Raw genomic sequence first — 21102 nt, 5'->3', positions numbered from 1 at the left:
ACAATTCACATCAAACTAATTTTCTGTAGAGTTCCTTCATGTTTTTTTTTTTTTTACTTTTTAACAGAAATATTTCACTGTTCCTTGTAAATGAGTTGTAATCTTGTAATAGATAAGAAGTCATATAAATGGGGTTGTAACAACAGGATTTTAAAAAAACTGGCTGTTCACGTCCATCTGTTCTCCTTCATACTGGCTGCTATTGGGTTGTGTTAACATGAATATCAATTCAGGGATTTCAAAATAAAGATGTGAACATTGTACCATGGTGTAGATTATGCAAGTAAATAGCAAATTTGAACTTCTGTAGGAAACCATGGAATGCTGTAATATTCTAATGCAAGTAGTTTTGAGATATTTATTTTAAATAATGTATCAACTCAATCATGCACTATTGTGAAACACATAATGAAACATCTATAATCTAAACACAAATATATTGTGGTTTATATCTCATGAACTCCAATAAAACATTTGTTTAAAAGCATCTACAAAAAAAGAAAAACTACATAAAATATGCCCATACATTGTAACATACAAATCTAGAATACAATTTTTTTTGTGACTATGAAATATTATGAAATGGCTTTTAACTATTTTGATCCAGTTTAGATATGACCAACCAGGACTATTAAAAGATAGGGCTAAAATGATGATGAATCAAATTATTACATAGTTTTATTTTTAACATTTGGCTGCTTTAAAAGTCAACAGTCAGATTGCCAAACACGTTCATCAACAAGCAAGTTAAAAATTTGCTATTCATAAATTTAATGGGACTATGGAAGTGTAAACGTAGAATATTTGTTATAAAACAAAGTTTCATTTTTAAAAAAAGTGGTAGTATGGGTCTCTTTAAATATTCTTTTTCTATTATAGTTGAGTTTTGACCTTCAAGTGCAAAAAAATTAACTAGTTTTATTCAATAAAATACTCTCATAATGTATCTGATTACAAACCACTATTAAATTAAATGTCCAATTAATTGGATAAATTTCTTATTATTAAAAAAAATTGAGTAACTAAAATATCATTACTAAATAACCAATAACGTCTAGTTAATTGAACAATAATCCAAATAATTTTATTAATTTTAACCAATACTCTAACCAAAGCCGACAAAAATTCTAATCAAAAATACCCATGAAGCATTTTTGATTACACTAAAATAATGCTATACTTGCAATTCTGAGGTTTTCCGATTACAGCTACGGGAAGAATCAATCCCAACTTATGATTCCGAAATCAGTGGATTCTGAAAAATTCATCACAATTATTTGAATCACTGGATTTGGCTCATCCCAGGAAAGTAAATTGACCCAACACTGTTTTCAAGAATTATAATAGCCCTGGTAGACCACAGCTTACCATATCAGATATCACACAAACCCTTGACACCATAAGCATAGTAAATTATCACTTGGGTATGAATAAAAGAATCATACATATATATGGATCTCTTTTTTTTATAGGTTTTTGAAGTTAACTATACAAAACAGCAAACAGAAATAACATGCCACACAATCTCGACAATGGAAAAGGCACTTACACAAGCACCATTAATACATATTAGTATCACCATAATGCACAAGCATAGCGTATCTTAACTCAATGAAATACATTTATATCAGTATGTTCAGAAGGACTTGGAACCACTGCGGTACAGTTACACGCAACACCAGAAAAAAATACTGCGATGTGCACCAATTCCCAGAACTTTTATTGGCTAATTGACTGGTGGGTGCATGGTGTTGTTTCACAAATAAAAATGTTATTTTTGGCTGATCCAAAACAACTTCCAAAGGACACTTCTTTAGCGGATCATTTTAGAATTGGTATTGTAAACTTCTATCTAAGAACATATCAATTATGCCCTGTTTGCATTATCTTAGCCTTTCTTTCAAGGTCTTTTGGCACACATTACCAGTTGTTGACACATTAGTTCAGTTTATCTATTTTTCAAATACTCCAGCTATATCATTGGCACATTGAAAACTGTGTGACAATGATAGACAAAATAGCTGTTGTAACTACAAAAAAACATATTTCTTACAGATATAGTAAGATGTGTATAATTTAAATTTTCTTTCATGGCTAGTTACATGTTACATTAAGCCTAACATTAAGAGCCACTAGTTAATGAATGCAGCATCAGAAAAGAATGAGTCCTTAATAGTATTCCAAAACAGCCATCGCCACAATGTTTTGCAAACACTATAGCATTTATGTTTTCATTGTTCATTATTTGTATTATTCAATCATTATTACAACAGCAATCCTGCCCAAAAATTATACAAGGCAATAAAATATAGGTCCCATGTATTACTAACTGAGAAAATGTGTATTAAAAATTCACAGTTCTCTAATTTGACAAGTTTTGTAAAAGGACAATCAAAATCAAAGATCCATACATAAACATCAAACTTCTGAAACAATGCAGAAATGCTAAAAACAAACAGTGCAAATGCTTCTGGGTAAGGAGGTTAATCTTGCTGTGGGATATGGCAGTATGATATAAGTGAACCTACGAAATCAATGCTACTATGTCTTCTTAGAGACATCACATGGGAAGTTCAACAATATCATATAAAAAGTTACAATTAAAAGCATAGTCTACATATACAAAGAATCTATAAATTATACACTACTACATACCTACTTAGCACTTACACATTTTCATTACTAAAATTTTAAGCCAAGTTTGCCAAATTTAAATTCCTGTGCCAATAATTTGTCTGGTTCTCCAATCCATTAAATGGCACATGATTCAAGGTATTTGAGGAACCTGGCTTGACAAAGAATTGGAACAGGAAGATGGTAAACCAAGCTCAACAGAGTTCACAGGGTTAAGTGTCTAAAACAATGTTCTAAATATTATTTCCAACCATATAACTTTAATTACCCACCTAACATTCTACAATGTACAAAGAAAATAAGCCATCAAAAATACATAGAAAATATTTTATATAAACATATAAAAACTAATATCGTTTTTAGTAAACACTGTATCAAATATAAATCTAGAATTTAACAAAATACTAACTTACTTCCATCACAAATTATAATTTCACCACACGCGCACATGCATGCACAGCAAAAGTACACAGGTGTATCATATGATACTATTACAGACAGAAATTTAACATGACAACAAAATTATTTTAATAAACCTAGCAGCTTCTCTTTTATACCTAATAAACGGAAATCTGCATAAGAGCTAGGTTATTCATGTGCTAGCTCAGTGAGACTTTGACTACACCTACACTGAAGATCAATTATTCTGTGCAAATGAATACCCCACGATGAAAACAAAATTATCTAGGAGAAAAGAGAAGTTAGAGTTCTCAATAAAATACCTATGATTTAACTTTTTGAAAGTAAATTACTGTCTGCAACAATACAGTAAAATTCACATTTGAGATTCATAAACCGGGGGCGAGGGCACTAGAAGTCTGGAACACCCCCTCCTCAATAAAACCAGGGGACCGGTGAAACTCGCTCAGAAAAATTTTCTGATATTGATATACTAATAACTTAGTCTAGATATTGCATCAAGACCAAACTATTTATAACAGTTTTACATTCATCTTTGATAAGTATATCAAATTAAATATAGCCCGAAAATTTATTTTAGAAATCATTATATAACATTGCATCTTTCTTTTCAACTAATGAGGGTGCCCCTGTAAACCACCTCTGGATCCAGCCTCTGCCTGTGACCAATGCAGGATTCAACTACTCCTGACTACTTCCAAATTTACTAACACACAATTTGCCAGCAATTGGACAATCTGCAATGAGAATGACCAAGTGGGCAGCGTTGTTGCACAAAAAGGAGTCAGAGCAATGGATTACACATGGTTTTTTACTTTGTTTTTGAGGTGACACTCAGCTTTAAGTACATAATCCAGGACTGCAAGTTATGGGAGGTTTGATGACAAGTGTTGACTGGACCGTCCATTAAGCATTCTGCCACTTTCTCCGTAATCAACTAAATCCTGTAATACACCAGTTTTCTAATAAAAAAATAAACAAATGGTTTTCATGTATTACCAAAGTTCAGTCAAAAATAACAAGATTCATTAATTATTGGTGACATCTCAGAGTCAAATACTAATGACCATTTATAATTAAAAGTGTTTCATTGTACTGTATCAAAAATATAAATAATAATTGAAGAATTTTATATAAAAATGTTTAGATCTTAAAAATATATATTTAGATATAAAATAAGCAACTTCTGACCAAATTTGTATACTTCGTATTAAGATTCAACAAATTAGGAGAGGCTCAACTACCTACTGTGAACAAAAATAGTAATATCAATATAAAACTTTACAACATAGAACTACAACCATATATGACAAAAAACTGCTAGTTAACTTACACTGTAATAATATATACTTAATTAAAGATTCAACAGTGGCACAATAGAATTCTAAACATTTAAATTCAGAAGACAAATCATTTACTTGAGATACAGTATGTATTCTTGGAGGCTGTCTTACAACTGTAATGATGTCACATGACTTAGCACATGGACTTATGAAATCAGCGCTATCAACATCTTCTTGTAGTCGCCGGATGTGTCGCCCTGAAACAAAAGTATATTGAATGGCATACACACACCACCGTCACAAATCAAATGTTAGTCGCAAAATGCCTTTACACCACTTTTTCGTAATGCTGTATCTTTGCTAGAACCATATCAGCCAGTCGTAAACTACTTGCAATAGCTTCACACTATGACTTTTGTTTTTGGCAAAAATAAATGAGGGCCCAAAGATAGTGCAATTAGGTTATCTGAAAAAAAAAATTATTTCCGAGCTATCTGATTGCAGATTTACTAAGGCCAGGCGACAGGCCGTGACATGGAACTGGGCCAGCAATGTAGGCTGAGGGCGGGAGGGGCAGACAGGGTAAGGGGTTACTGTTAACCCAGAACCCCTTGCCCAAAACATGAGAATATCAACAGTACCAGACTGCCAAACACATCTCCTTGAAATGCTGTTTTTGCTTCCCTGCAGCCAATAGAAAACAAACCTCTCAAGGCTACAGAACACAAAGTTGAAGACAATAGACTCCAAACCCTGTCACTACCTGCAATGGTTTACTTCCCATAAAGTATGCACAAATGCATAGTGCAAATTTTATGAGGGTAGGCCAAAATAATGTTTGGTATTTAAAAATGATGATTCAAAATTTGCTCAAAATATTTAGGGAGGTGATTTCTTATGGAAATTCAGGAAGAGTTCATAAAAGCCACATAGCCTAACTCAATTCCCAGGGTAATTTTGGCCACTGAAAGCCACTGTTAACAATAGTACAAGTTTAAAAATTAAAAAATTGTTGAAATTTAACAATCTTTTATGATACAAAGTTTGTCATTGTAATAATTTGGTCCTCTTCCCTTCATCAAAATATTAGTTTGGCACCCTTCTAATTGAATAGAATAGGTGTCTTCTGATGTTAAGTATTTTTGATGACATGTTATTGATATCTACGACCAGATCAAAAAATATCCCTACTTGCCTAGGACACCCCATTTCAATGTGAAACACATGTAAAAATTAAACTTAATGATTTAACACTTGTAACTAGGCAATATTTTGTCCAAACTGAGATAAACACAGTATTTACAGCAGAGAATCACATGGTAACATTATTGTTACCGAGTTGACATGAATATAATGCAATGGTTTTTACCCAAACTGCTGAAACTAAGAGTAGTAGTCACATTATAATCGCAAACTTGTATCTTGCCACTTGGAACAGCTCAGTTGTAAAACTACATGCTCTGCCTCTTAACTGTGTCACTCATGCCACATTACTCTGGGGCTTCCTGAACCTCTGAACAAACGTGACAGATAAGAGATGCAGGATGGGGTGAGGGTGCAAATGGAGTTTGTCACAGGGTTCCTTTCACCTTACTGTGCCCGGCAGTTATCTTGGCGTCTCTCAGCGCGGGGGTGCGGGGACAGCGGGACCGGAGAAAGAAGAGGGGTAAGCAGGGGACACGTAGTCGAGAGCCTTGTAGTGGCTGCTAGGAAAATATTGCCCTTCAGTGTATACCTGAAAATGGAAGGCGAAGGTGGCAGCTCGCAGAGGCGCGGTAAAGTGATACATAGTGGAGAGCGGAAAATAATAAAAACAGTTTATTCTATGGTATAAGTTGCTATTACTCCAAAAAAGCGCAAAAGTGGCTTAAATGGAAAGTTTAACATTGTAAATTATATGTTCTGCATTGTTTGTACACTATGAATGCTGACAATCGAATAGTAATAATAGTAATTAATTTTAACTTAATTTTGTTTTTCGTCACCTAATATTGTCATAGAAAGAGAACTTCACACTTACATTAAACAAATCATATAATATATGAGGTTTTGAAGGTTATAATATGCATTCTAAAGTGGAAGTACAATGCAAATTGTATTTACATTTATAATAAATAATCGATTAAAGGTGCATTAAAATATAAAGCCACACATACACAAGCATTTTTTATATGTCATTAACGTTGGTAGTCAGGTGTTTCCTAAACACACGACATGAAGTTAACGCAGCAAATATAACATAACAAGCTCCATGTTTAGTTAAATGTAAATCCAGCGCTAAATGGCACGTTTTAGGTACGGAAACCGGAGAACGATAAGGGCTAGACTGGCTCCTGCATCATAAACTGTGAGATAGCTTTCGCTCGGAGAGCTACAATTGAGTAATGTTTTGGTCGTTTGCTTTTTCTTGTAAGACTTTTATTAAAAATAACTTTGAGAACACAATGAATTGAGAAGCATAGTTTTAAATTTATTTTACATACTAAGTGACCTAGTTTTCCAAAATAAATTGTGTCTGGTTTTCGCTAGTTACCGAGTTAACATTTCAATTAATTTTGGTTAGCATAATAATTAGCAGACACCGTAAGTATATTTGATGGGACAAAGTAAAACGTTGCAGGTTTAGATAATAGTTTGTTACTTTTCCTGAAAGATGAGTACAAATATTCGAGCACAACCACTGCAATTTACACAATGTTACACTTATGTAGTACAAGTACAATTCCTAGGATTTCTCACTTTTAGTTTGGTAACCCAGCGCTCTTAGCCAAAAGGCCTTACCGCCCTGGGGCCCCCACGGGCGTGGATACAGACTTACGTAGTGTAGAAGTCACGCGCCGAATATTTTCTGTTCTGCTAGTACAAACCTGGCCGCTGACCTTGACAATAGGGTATCGCTTTCTCTTCGCCCTCCCCTCTACCAGACAGGACTAGGGAGCTCAGACGCCAAGTTATCTGCCGGGCACAGTACTAACTGTGGCTACTGGAGAAGCAACCCCCCTCCCCTTTCCACTTCCCAAGTGATCACAGGATAAAACAACATTTTCTGCTTTGTGAGGAATGTCAACTATTTTTTTCTAACTGCTGTTTGGTGTTTTAAAAGGGGCAGTGTAAATCAATAAACAGATGAATGTCTAGTAAATGTGGAATGAATTTATAAATGTAAATATGTAACGTTCAAAGTTCTAATGCCATTTACCTGAATTGTGATTTTCACTCCACAATCTCTTTTTCATAAACTCATAATCAAAAATTTTGTGGTCCCATTATATTTAGTGTTGTATTACTTTTGGGTAAATGTGGCATTTGGCAAGCTCTAGGGCAAGTGCCGCCTGATTCATGTTTGCAAATTACTGCCAAGTGAACCTCGACATGCTCGCTTAACTGTTGCATAAAGCACAACACATGTGTAAGGCTAGCGAACAACTGCAGTGCTGCATTTTAGTTGTAGCGGTTGAGACTAGTCAGCCATATTGGCTGCTTAACATGTTAACACTTCTGAGTGGGTGAAGTATTATTTACTTCCAGGTACTGTATACATAATTGTCGCTGAAACGTATTCATATGCTGTATGCATAAACTGTGTATCCGAGAACATAGAATTAAGAGGGGCTTTTTGTGGATTGGGTCAAATATCAATATAACGGAACATTGGAAGGCACAATTTTAGAGGTGTAAAAGTAACGAAAAAATGTGTACCCGTATGCATTCGTTACTAAAACAATTAGTACTCGTTACTTTCGTATCGTTACTTCTGATACCGCATGACATGGCACATGCTATGTTATGTAACAGCATCGAATCGAGTCGTATTTCGTACGCGTACAGTATGACGTCGCGTAAATAAAAATAAATCGAATATAAACAATTAAAAATATTTGATAATTAACAGCTTTTGTTAACCAAGAAACAATTAACTTTCATTAGAGCGGCTTTATTATAATATATCTTTTAAGATAAGAACATAAAACGTGAAAATACGCGATTATAAAAAACAAAAACATAGATATTTATAATTTGTAAAAAATACTTTCTTACGTTGTTTCTGTTCGAATCTAAAACTTTGTCTACACACACAATACCTTTAATAAACAGTAAAAAACTTGGACGACGAATTTCCAAATTATACTTTTATTAATAAACAAACATCGTTCTTTGTAACGAATACGCGCGCGCATGCGTGAAACATACGAAAGATGCGAGTAACGAAATGCATTCGTGTGTAACGTTTCGTTACTCGTTACTAGATGCCGCACCCGTTACTCAGTAACGAATACATACGGTTTGCTACAGCTCTACACAATTTTCTCTGTAATAATAGGGTGGAATCTTCTATTATTTATTGAAGGAGAAGGAATATTACTAAAAATATTAATACTGTGAAACATTCTGAAGAACAAAGAACTATTTCCAGAACGGTAGTTTAATCATAAATAACATTCAATATTTTGTACGAATACCGTTCTTAAAATATATTTTCAAGGGTGAATAAAAGTCTTAGGGATCAAGCAAGGTCAAAATAGGCTTCTAATTGGAATCCCTATATGAACTCAACCTTGGGCACCAAATTTAGCACACACAGTTTATCATGTTTTAAACAACTTAAACCCACTTATAATTATTTATATTCAAAGTACATATACTCTGTGCTGTGCTTCCAACTTACCTTTATAAAACTCTCAAGTGTCTTTCCATACTTTGCAAGAAATTGTTCCTTAATGTCTTCCATGTCTATCTCACATCGAGTCACCACAATTCTGATTAAATCTCTGTCATTCGTACCTGCACCAGCCATGCTATCATACAACCGCTCAGCAAAGAATAGTGCCTTGTTGCGCACACATTTCACTGGAAAAAATATCAGCTGCATTAGTATGAATAAATAAATACACACACAATTATATATAAAAAAATTTCACTAAAAAAAATATATTCAACATTTTCTCAGTAAAAAAAGGAATATGGTAAATATTTGTTGATTAATAATGACCCTTTAATGCAAAAGTACAATAACACTACAAAACTATGAAATAGATTATACATTAATTTTCATATTTATGACTGTCATCTGACAGAAAGAGAGATATAAATTTGAGTGTTATAAACCAAATTTATTTCATTAATATTTAAAAGAAGGGGAACAATAACATACTTTGCATGCAGTAAGATTTTTATGTGAAACTTTCTCCTTTATTTATTAATAATTTAATTCTGGAAATTTTAACAAAGTACCCTGTTGTGTTCTTTATTTTATAATGGGGTAAAAGTTTCTTTTGGAACAGCCTGCTGGTACGGAGATTCTTATTCATATTGGTGCTTGTTAAAAAAATACATCAAATGTATACATAAAAAATTATAAGTATTTTTATTGGTACGTCCTATGGGTGCCAATAATAACACTATAGACAAAGGAAAGACATTATGCCTACATCAAAATAAGTAAAAATTCTAACATTTTAAATATATAAAGGAAACACAAGAATGTTTTGTTTTTATTAAAATATTTATGAACTGGTACTAAGTTTATGGTGCTGTGCAACTAACGACTCAATAATAACAATATCAACTTCTAGCAGGCCAGCCATTAATGGTTGGCCGCAACAAACCGATTTAAGATCTCTTACCAACTGCACGCAGGCCTTTCTCTATGTCTCCAGAGAACTCATTCTTAATGGCCTTCTCCAAATCATGGCCCGTGAGACGGTGATATTCGGCTAATATTTGCTGTAACTGAGCGTAGTTTCTGGAGCACAATATTGCATTGAAAGTTGATTCATCAGTTCCCATTCGAAGCTCCCCTAGTAAAAAAAATTAACATAAACATTAAACTCTGAAACCTTCCTTTCACAAATTTTACGATGAATTGGAAGTTATAAAATATTTGATACTTTTAAATGGGTTGTTACCACAACGCCGAATGTCAAAATTGACCACAACGCCAACAACTAGAAAACTGCTGTGTACCTCCACGCCGAAATAACAACTGAATGAATTTGTGTGTGTTTCTTAAATGTACATTAACACTGAAATACCACAATCCAACCTAACCTTACCTTACCTAGCATAATATAACCTAACCTAACTTAACCTAACCTATTCTAACCTAGTCTAACCTAACCTATTCTAACCTAGTATAACCTAACCTTGTCTAACCTAACCTAGTCTAACCTAACCTAATCTAAACCAACCTTTGTGGCAGTCCTGCAATGACATTTTTCGGCGTTAGTGTATTTCGGCGTTGTGGTACACAGCAGTTTTCTAGCTGTCGACGTTGTGGTCAATTTGGCATATTGGCGTTGTGGTGCGTCCCCCTTTTAAATTAGCACTGGCTTTCTCGAAAATGGCTATGAACATTTTTGTTTCAATTTATACAATACAGTGAAAGAAAGGCCTTTACTCCTGCATTTTATGTATTGGCACATTCTGTAATGCAGCTAAAACCACGTCGATCACATTATTTTATTGGTTAGATTCCAGCAGTCAACCTTGGCCGTCGGTCACATTACTGCGCTGCTTGTGTTTCAAGTTCTCTCAAGAGTTTATCGTTAAAGACTATTTTAATTTCAGTACAGTTTTTCCTGTTTTCTAACAGGATACATTTCAAATTTCATAGTAATTTTCCATAATGATGTTTTGAATAAGAGTTTTGAATCAAGCATGCAATATGAAATTGTAGTCTTTATTTAACAGTTATGACCATCTGAATATTTTCTTTCTACAGAGCAGCTTATTACAAAAATGTTTTTTTAATAATTTTACTGTACATTATTGTTCTTTGGTTTCCCTTTAACAATCTATTGATGTTCAATAATATGGCATGACTGTGGCCCAATGTACCACAATAACAATCTTTCACTGTAGTTGTTTTGGGAGGCAAGGAATTAATCTAATTATGGCCCAGCAATACAAAAAAAAATGGGGTTAAAATACATTTTTAATACATAAAATAAGTATGTGATCAAGGAAGAACAAATATTACACTATTTTCAGTTAAACTTCTAACTATAAGTAGCTAGTTTCTGGTGTGTTACTAATAACTCTCCTTTATTGAGTGTGCCAGCTTGCCTCCATTACAAGATCACACTCTTTAACAGGGCATGTAACCCAATACACTACAAAAGTCTCTTACAGAACAATTTCAAATGAAGCTACAATTATTTTTTTGCACACTGTAACATAATTTGATTTCTCAGAGAAAAACAAGGTCATTCATTAATCATATAAATATTTAATCTGTTTATCAAAAATTACGCTAAATTTAACTGAATAAAATAACAGGGGTGTGTGAATACTTTTTTTTTTAAATTTGATTCAAAGGCAAAGTCGAAAATCACTTAAATATTTTGTTACTTTGAAAAAAATCCAAATATACAATTATTTTGAATTCTCAAGTTCGTAATCAATCAGTACATCCAGGATACCACACACAATGTAGGAAACATTGACCAAGCTATCAAACTGCCACTGGTTGTAAATAAATAGAAAAATTTCAAAACAAAAAATAACTTATGTAAAACCAAAATTAACTGTTAAAGTACATTTAAATGTCGTCAACACACAACACAAAAATGTCTCAACTCATCTAGAACAGAAGTCTAGCAGAAGTTTTTTTTCTCCAATGCCTACATACTTATGTGAAAATCAACAGGTTTTTTTTACTCCCATGAGTCCACCCTTCGTTTGTTGGAAGGAAAAAAAATAGCTGCAGCAGTCCATTGAAAGGGGGGTGAGGGGCAGCCCGGTCGTTGCTGCTAGCATTGCATATTATCTAAACACCCCCCACCCAAATGCTGACAGTTATAATCAAATTTAAATGGTTTGAAACTGATGCTGAATCCAGCTTCTAATGTATTCTGCTCTAAGAAAAAAAATATTTAATTTTCCAGAGGACATAGAATTTTAGTCTTTGATTCGACTTTGACTTAAGTTCGCACACTCCTATGAAATAATCTGCAAATCATGCTGGACAAAGTTTCCATGATATGTGCTCCACCTACCAGCTCTCAAAAGCTGCTGTGCATCTTGGAAGGCAGCAGCCTGATCCACAGCATAGCTCTCATCACGGTTCGCCTGGAAACAACAAACTGCGGTGTAGTTCTGAGTCACAAAACAAATTTACAATGCATTTCAAACACATGGGTTAAATAAGAAGTTAAACAACTTAATGTACACAGGTGCATTGAGATGTTACACTATACAACCATCTTTATGAATAACTGCCTCAATAAAGATGCAGTAATTCCTTGCATAGCATAAAGGTTATGTTGTAAACAGTCGAAAATTTCATACCAAAGTAGTACTTCACGTTTTAAGTAGATAATTGCCATAGTACTTTACTTTTCAGTAGATAATTATCATATCACTTTTGAGTGTACATACATAGTTTGTCACTATTCCAAAGAAAAAAACAGATGATATGTGAATAATAAATGTGATAAATTGCTCATTTGACATTTATAAGAGTACATTTGTTTCCCAACTCTTTGTCAGTGCTTAACATGAATATATTTTTCCATGCAAAATATACATTTTAAAATTGTACACCTTCAAGTTTGCACTTTTCTCAGGTCAAGTTCATACTGGTGTGATCTGAATCACAGTCAGTCATTATCAGCAGACACATGACAATTTCACTTTTCTAGTTTTCTGGATGCACTAGAAAGGATTCAGTCCGCTGGAAAAATCTACGGAATAATGTTACAGTTAGGAATTTAGATTCCTAATATTGTAACATATCCACAGTTCCGTACTTCAATACATTACGTTAGACACACATTCCAAAATAAAACAATCTAAAATAAATAAAAACATTAACAAAACTGTTTGCTAGCAAAGTTTATTGGGAAACAGTAAAATCCATTATTTCTAACTGTTCCACTATTACCTCTGGTCATTCAAGCAATTAGTAAAACTGTAACCTTATAAATAAAAAGTTTACAATGTTCAAAGGATGTTTCATACAAATTAAAAGTACTCAGTATTATTTTTTAAGACTGTTAAAATATAAAAAATGTATGAAAACCAAAATAATCCAAGCTCTGAAAACAAGTAGTCCTTACAATAAAAGTGGTGGCTTACTTACATTACACAGCGATACGAGAAGACGCTTAAAGTGGCCTGAGGTATCGCCTGCCAAATCACTTTCAAGGGATGAACGATACACTGAAAATAATAAACAAAATAATCACATACACTGAGAAAAATAAAAAGTCTGATAAATAAATAAACAAATGTTTGCAAACTTACTGCTCTCATAGGCTGCCTTTATGGTCCTTATCTCATTGTTACTCAAACTGCAGAGGACTTCTATCAGCGTGTCTTCATCCGTACCTAGCCCGCTGATGGCATCGTGCATCTCTTTGGCATAAAACTGGGGCAGTGGCATCATCATGGCAACAACAATATCTTCAAAGTGGCCCGACAATTCACTTTTCAGGTCTGATATCAAATCCTGGTTTGAACACAGAATGCATAATATTATCACTACTGAAAATAATAACTCGGCACAAATTAAAGTTGCTTATTTAAGTGCAAAGCAACCCAATTTTTTTTAAAATGTAAATCAACAGGGAGGCTTAAATTAAAAACACACAATAAAGGTTTAAACAAAGTGAAACGATTCAAGATCATCAATTTTGTGAGTAAATATTTGATTGTAATTTAAATAAAATAAATTATACAAAAAAAATGTTATTCTCTCAAATTGGTTTTGTATAAATATGCATGAATTTAGTGTGTGTGTTTAATTATAACAGTGACTTTATTCACTACAACACTGTTCTTCTATTGTGACGCTTATTACCAACAGTAAAAATTATGAAAAATATGACATTACTAGAGTAGTTCTGGCCTGTTTCTAAACCTGCATGCTCCCTTAAGAACAACAAAGTGCTTAAAAGCACATGAGCCAGCAATTACCTCAATGGTAAATGACGTAAACGCCAAACTACTGTACTTACAGCCATTAGAGGAGATGTAACAGTGGCAGTCTTACCTTCCCATACAGCGTCTTGAACTCTCGTGGGATTTCCTGTCTCTGGACACTGGTTCGATGTGCCAGAACTTCAATTATAGCTTGCTCGTCAGTGCCGAAGCCTTTCATTGCCTTGCGAAGAACCTCAGCGTCATGTCGAGGGTTGAAGTTTGCAGCTGGCTTCAGTGTCGGCCTCCCCTGAAAATTTTTTTTTGTTTTGGTTTTTCGTACCAAAACATAAGTCACTTTACCAAAGAATTTTGTAAAAGAAAATCCTAACTAAAATAAAAAGTCTAAAAAAAAATCAATTTAATACATATTTGAATGAAACACTGCTAAACAGAACCAAGTTGTATTGCAAATTAATTATTTGTGGATATTAAAATATTTCAGATTTTATAGTAGTCAGGCTTCGTGTGTACTTAAATCATGGATCAGGTTCACTACACTCTCAAAATTCTGTTATCCTCACAGTCATACTGTTCTAGGTATCCTCATGTATATTTCATAACATAAGACATCTACTCTGTTCTCTGTCTATGCTATTTGATAACACAGCCAAATAAATGTACATATTTGATGAAAATAATAATGTAGTTAGGGAATACAGAGATTATGAAAACTGTATTATGTACATTTTCAGCGATTAAAAAATACAGCTATAAGAATGGCAAAAGTTTTCCATACACTGATGTTACATATTCTTTTTCTTTATATAGCTATATTAGACAAAGAAGATTTAACTGTTGGTAGACATTTTTCACAAGCTACAACCAAATATTGTAGTAGGACAATATAGGAAACTCAGGTTTTAATATGGCAAACACTGGCGACACCCGACTACAGCAATCCTAGCGTCTCAGCCTAAAGAACTCCCGCGAAATTCAAATTCCTTGTGTATTACAATGGAAAATCTCGACACAGTTTTCCTCTTATCGTTTGAAATATTATCGTAGTATAAAAATTAATTTACAATCCATATACGTATATGTGAGTGAATTTATATTCAAAACAAGTTTACGCAATCTACAAAAATATACTGATTTAACAATCATAAAAAAAAATCAAATTTTGACATGAGACAGATCAAATAACTTTCAACAATGAAAAACTTAACTTTAAACCTGAATATTTGTAAATTTATTGTAATGTTAGTACCTATTAATTTCATCAAACATGATAAAATTTATAAAAATTTAAATTCTTATTACTGGTGAAAACTCCAAAAGTAGTATTTTCGAGTACTAATGTTCAGGAAAACATCATTAAGTGATATTAATGTCGCTAACTTAAACTAACAAAACATTTACAAAATTAAACAGCATTTGTAATGTAGCTAATCTAACGACATCAACTGTTCAAAACAGTGAACTATTGTTATACTATTTAAAATATTGCAATGCTGTTTAGCAGTCATTAAATAGATTGAGAGGAATTAAAAAATTTAATTTTCAGAATTTGATTTAATTTTTTTAGAAGAACATCTATTCTATAAAATGAGTATTTAATTTTTACAAAAATGCTTTTCAAAAAGTATTATATATGCAAAATAATTAATATTTAACATGATTGAACGTTACAGGTATGTAACTTCTTTACTTCATACTCAGTAATTACATTTAGATGTAGCCAATAATAATATTCCTCTTATTTGAAACATAAGTTGTATAAAATATCACCAATAAGTATCAAAATTCTTTTTGAAGGGGTGGGAAAGTTTTTTTTTTTTTTTTTTTTTTTTTTTTTTTATCTTATGTAGACAATAACATTCCTCTTTTGAAAAAAGAAGAGTGCAAAATACAATCAAGCTCGTAATAAAACTTTGACTTTGTATTAAAAATGCAAACAAATGTATGAATATACACATATTCACGTACACCCAATCTAACTTATTTCAATATATTTACAAGATTTATTTTTATTGTCAGTAAAAAATTAATGTTATATGTCTACCAAGTATAAAGTAATCAAAACAACGTACTGAGCTGTGTATTTAAAGTTATTATTGTAACACTTACGTAAACAAATAAGAAGTAATAACATTATTTTCTTCAATTACAGTGCTAAATGTAATAATGAATCATATAAGAAAATGTTTAAAAATAAATTTGTGATGGACTGGGGTTTGATCCCATGATCTTTGGATTATTAGTTGTGCACAATATCAGAATTCTAACGATATCAATCTATAACTAATGTAAAATATTGAGTTGTTAACACTGTAATCCCAAAATTATAATATTTTAAAAGTTGATACTATTTCATTGTGTGACTATTAAGGTCTATAAAAATTTTTCCAGAATATTTTTGCTATCACAGAGATTTATTTGGCACACCGATATGCTTCATATATCCCGTGGTGATCATGTAAGAGAGTATAAAATGCATTATTGCTGCCACACACAGACAACTTCAGCACCAATGCGCCTAAAGAAATTTAACTTCAAAAAACAACTTCAAGCAGTTGGCAACATCGTGGTTGTTGTAACCAAACCTTGCATGAACTTTTCCAGCCATTATAAATAATTACAACAGCATAAAACCAGGAAAAAGTAGACATTAAAAATTGCAAAAATACTCTTATCTAAAATGCACTATCACAGTAAAATAAGGCGCAGTAAAATAGCACTTTTGCTCAAACCTTATTATAATTAATTAAAAAAAAACATAACATGAATTAATAGCAGATGAGAATGACTTTAAGAAGATAAGGAGGTTGATTAAGTAACCCATTCAGAACCCGTAAGAATGTGCAAAAATTGGATTTAAATATGCACAGTTCCCACAGATGCCAAACAAACCTTCCAATTTTATAAAATACTAGCTGACCCGGCAAACTTTGTTTTGCCATATAAATTATTTCTAGGGAATTTCTAGCTGCAGTACCCGGCGTTGCCCGGGCTGAACACAGGGTGAAGGGTACCTTTTTCGAAATCAGATGTAGTTAGTAATTGTCTTCTTAATTTGAATGTCAAGTGTGAAAAATAATTTATATCACTTTCAGATCCCGACAGACGTTCTGCCAGTGTATAGTTATTTACCTGTATATATCTCAAAATTGGTGGTTTGTATGTAGTCTAGACTCTATAAAGCACTATAGAAAAATGCTTAAAAATAAGAGATTACTAATATTGAAAAGATTCCATTATCTAGCTAATGCTCGGCATGCATTGCAATGCCTCTTTCAGTTTTGTTTTGCAATATGTTTGAAGTAGTTACACATATACAAATCATCTATCCATCTCTTTAAACATATATTTATCTCTATCTACATCTATACATATCTATGTATCTCTCTATCGCTATTTATATCTATATATCTACATATTTACATATATACCTCACACTATCTCTATCTCTTCTATATATAAATCTCTATATAGCTCTATACATATATAGGTATATCTCTTTATCTAACCCATTTCATTCTCTATACCTCGCTCTATCTCAACTTATCTCTCTGTCTCTCTCCATCTCACTCTATATATATCACTCTATCTCTGACTCTCTTTTATATTTAAATAAATTGTGTCATGCGTACGCACTTATACAACAAAAACAGACGAAGTTCCACTATATAATATGAAATAAGACATTTTTTGAAACGATTTGTGCTCCAACTATTGCAAAATAGTTATACCGTCTCAGAAACCTTCACTGGCATGCACATTACAACTCACCAAAATTTCATCGCAATTGGATGAATGGTATAGTAACGCATACGGCACAAACAAACGAAAATTAAAGACATGACAAACACATCAAACGATGGTGCGTTTAAAATTCAAGGCAACACAAAACTGTTATGAGCGCCTTTATTTTGCTAGCCGCTGCGAGCTCCACTAAGCGGGCTGGTCTCACCAAGGAGAAAAATATTAATTTGCCAGACCTTACTATGTGTATGATCGGGTGGCAGACATAAAGAAATGACACACACTCACTATTTGTATGTCTATGACCTATGATTTTTTCTGTTATAAAATGAAATTTTCACTTTTTCACTCCATTACATTAGGGATGGAATTTCATATTAATATGTGGTCTATGTGTTAATCCAGGTAACAAGCTCGCTGTAGGTGGGGAAGGTTGATCAAGTGATAATTGATCAGCTATCGACCGGGGTTGAAAAATATTAAATTCTATTAAAAATTAGGGGTTGGGTGATAGAAGGGTGAAAAATTAGGGATGTATGTATTTTTTAATGCCACATTATAAAAAAATAAAACATTTTGTCCAAAAATTAAAAAAAATAAAATGTTTGGGGTGGACAACCCTTATCACTAAGGGGTATGAAAAATAGATAGTAGCCGATTCTCAGATCTACTGAATATGCATACAAAATTTGATAAAAATCGGTCAAGCCGTTTCGGAGGAGTATGATAACTAACACTGTGACACGAGAATTTTATATATAAGATTATTTCACTGTTGTCACACAGTAGGTACAACAAACTTCACAACAATGTGAAACAAAATGGAGAATTTTCAATTTCCTCCCACTTAGACAAATAATAAATTAAGGTTTTGACAACGTTAACATGGTGATATCCTCATGAAACACATCATCTTGGCAAATAAGTGCTCATACAGTTAACATTGCAGTGAAATTAATTTTAGGCAGGCGGTTAGTACTGATTGCAACACAGTCACCATTAAATGGTTTATTATAGTTTATCAACTACTACATATTTCAATAGCAGTTCTGATTAAAATTTAAAATATTAAAATTCCAAAAGTTTAATTATGTAACAAAAAAAAAGTATAGCTATCTAAGTATGTGCAGTTTAAACAATGTAGGCTACATGCTACAGCTTGTGATTTGTAGCATATCAATGTGATAGTGATAAATAAATTGAAATAAAAAATAAGCAACCATAAATATAGAAATAATTCAAAAGCAAGGCAATAAGTAGGGGTATTAGACTCTCACCTTGCTATAAGTTGCCTTGGGCTGGTTGCTTCGGGGCGGGGTTGTGTAAGACGTGTGCGGCACTGTACCTCCCTGTTGGGGGTACGGCACCCCTCTAGTGCCTTGAGGGTACCCTGGCTGGGCAGCTGATGAGTTATTGCCGGGATACGGACAGCTGAATGGATCTGATTTGCTTTGCTCAGGGTACGATGGATTACCCGAAGGGTATGGCACACTGCTTTGAGAATGTGTTTGATTTCCCAAGGGATATGAAGGATTGCTTGTTGGGTAGGAAGGGTTGCTTGGAGGATAAGATGTGTTGCTTGGAGGATAAGGGTTGCTTGAAGGATAAGGATTATTTGGAGGATAAGGGTTGCTTGAAGGATAAGAAGGGTTGTTTGGAGGAATAGAAGGGTTGCTTGGAGGATAAGAAGGGTTGCTTGGAGGATAAGAAGGGTTGCTTGGAGGATAAGGATTGCCTGGAGGATAAGTTGGGTTGCCTGATGGATACGGAGGATTGCCTGAAGGGTACGGAGGATTTACAGAAGGATATGAAGGATTGCTCGAAGGAAATCCTGTTGCATTGGGATTAATAGGATAACTCAGTTGGCTCGTGGCTTGAAATGGAGATGGAAAACCAGGATTAGGAGGAGGCATTCCGGAACCAGCCTTAAAAAAACAACACAGAATACAGTTTAAAATAAAGTCGCATATATACGCCTATATATTTTCTTAGCTTTGAAATTTAAATTATGGCAATAATATTTTTATGACTCTATATATATTAAACTGCACCAACTAAAGCATATCAGAACAAATTTTTCACCTTTACTATCACCTGATTAACATAAATTATGAATTTGTTGTATAACTTAAGAGAAAACTAAATTAAGAAGTTTGAAGGAAAAAAATGATGATTGTGTTGCAAAATATAAGCTCATGCACAGAAGCTATTCCGCAAACCAACATGCAAAGAACTAATTCTGGGAATATAACCAACAGACGAGCTACTATTTTTTAGTAGGTACCTAACTAATATTCAGATGATCTCACCTGTTGATACGGATACCCCGGGTAGCTCATTTCACTTCCTAGAACAAATAAAAAATAAAGTATGTGATAGTACAAGACTACAGTGTTCTCAAAAAATTAATCAAGGCCAGAGTGCTTAAACATTTAATATAAGAGTGGATTGGTGTCTATACTTGGGAGGAACCATTTTTTTTTACAAAAATGCAAGACATATAAATAACAACTTACCTACCTTCTCAGTATTTAAAAATTTTAAAACTATAAATGGGTCATTCCACGCAATAGGGGAAATTTCATATCCCAGCCTCATTTATTAAATAAAATATTGTCCAATAAACGTGACAATTTTTTTAATAATGTACTATAAATTGTTTTAAAAGACAGTAAACTTAAAATGTCAGATAATTTAAAAAATATATATTTAAAAAATAGTTTAGCCTGGAAATATCATTCCCTCACTGTTCCCCAACCACAGTTAACATGTTGTGACACAATTTCTTTTTGAAAGTTATGAGCAATGAGATTTCATAATTATTAGGGTTAATCCAAATATTTAAAAGTTTTAGAAAATGTGTACATTTAATTTTTCCTACCTATCATATTAAAAATAAAAAATAAATTAATTTATGTCGCCATGTTTGGGTATCATTCCCTCACATCTCTATGTTAACTAATTTTCTGGCCAGTAGATGCCTATGAAGGCTATTGCTAGTGAGTCAGTAGATAGCTATTTTAGTTGTTGATGTGAAGCTGTGATAGTTGCAGGCTCAATGGTGATTATTAATTTTTTATAAATTCAATAATTTTGGAAATTTCATGAGTATTTTTTCTACACATCATTCCCTCACAAA

General features: G+C 33.0%; 2 protein-coding genes across 2 annotated transcripts in view; one reads left to right on the top strand and one right to left on the bottom strand.

Annotated features, from left to right (window-relative positions):
• Positions 1-344: 344 nt before the first annotated feature.
• The window catches only part of LOC134533003 (annexin B9-like), a 24216-nt gene continuing 3458 nt past the window's right edge, over positions 345-21102 (bottom strand). Inside the window, exons 2-10 of the mRNA XM_063370125.1 lie at positions 20273-20310; positions 19241-19888; positions 14332-14508; positions 13584-13788; positions 13420-13499; positions 12335-12407; positions 9962-10135; positions 9004-9185; positions 345-4594 (exon numbers count right to left, since the gene is read on the bottom strand). Of these exons, the coding sequence (XP_063226195.1) occupies positions 4544-4594; positions 9004-9185; positions 9962-10135; positions 12335-12407; positions 13420-13499; positions 13584-13788; positions 14332-14508; positions 19241-19888; positions 20273-20302 (1620 nt within the window). The 5' untranslated portion in view covers positions 20303-20310 and the 3' untranslated portion in view covers positions 345-4543. The remainder of the gene's footprint in view (positions 4595-9003; positions 9186-9961; positions 10136-12334; positions 12408-13419; positions 13500-13583; positions 13789-14331; positions 14509-19240; positions 19889-20272; positions 20311-21102) is intronic.
• The window catches only part of LOC134533004 (syntenin-1-like), a 23284-nt gene continuing 23172 nt past the window's right edge, over positions 20991-21102 (top strand). The window contains exon 1 of the mRNA XM_063370126.1: positions 20991-21024. Coding sequence (XP_063226196.1) covers positions 21022-21024 — 3 coding nt within the window. The 5' untranslated portion in view covers positions 20991-21021. The remainder of the gene's footprint in view (positions 21025-21102) is intronic.

The sequence above is a fragment of the Bacillus rossius genome, chromosome 6 (genome assembly GCF_032445375.1).
Source record: "Bacillus rossius redtenbacheri isolate Brsri chromosome 6, Brsri_v3, whole genome shotgun sequence".
Lineage (NCBI taxonomy): Eukaryota > Metazoa > Arthropoda > Insecta > Phasmatodea > Bacillidae > Bacillus > Bacillus rossius.
The sequence above is the reverse complement of the archived record's forward strand: the minus strand, read 5'-3'. Positions and strand labels throughout refer to the sequence as shown.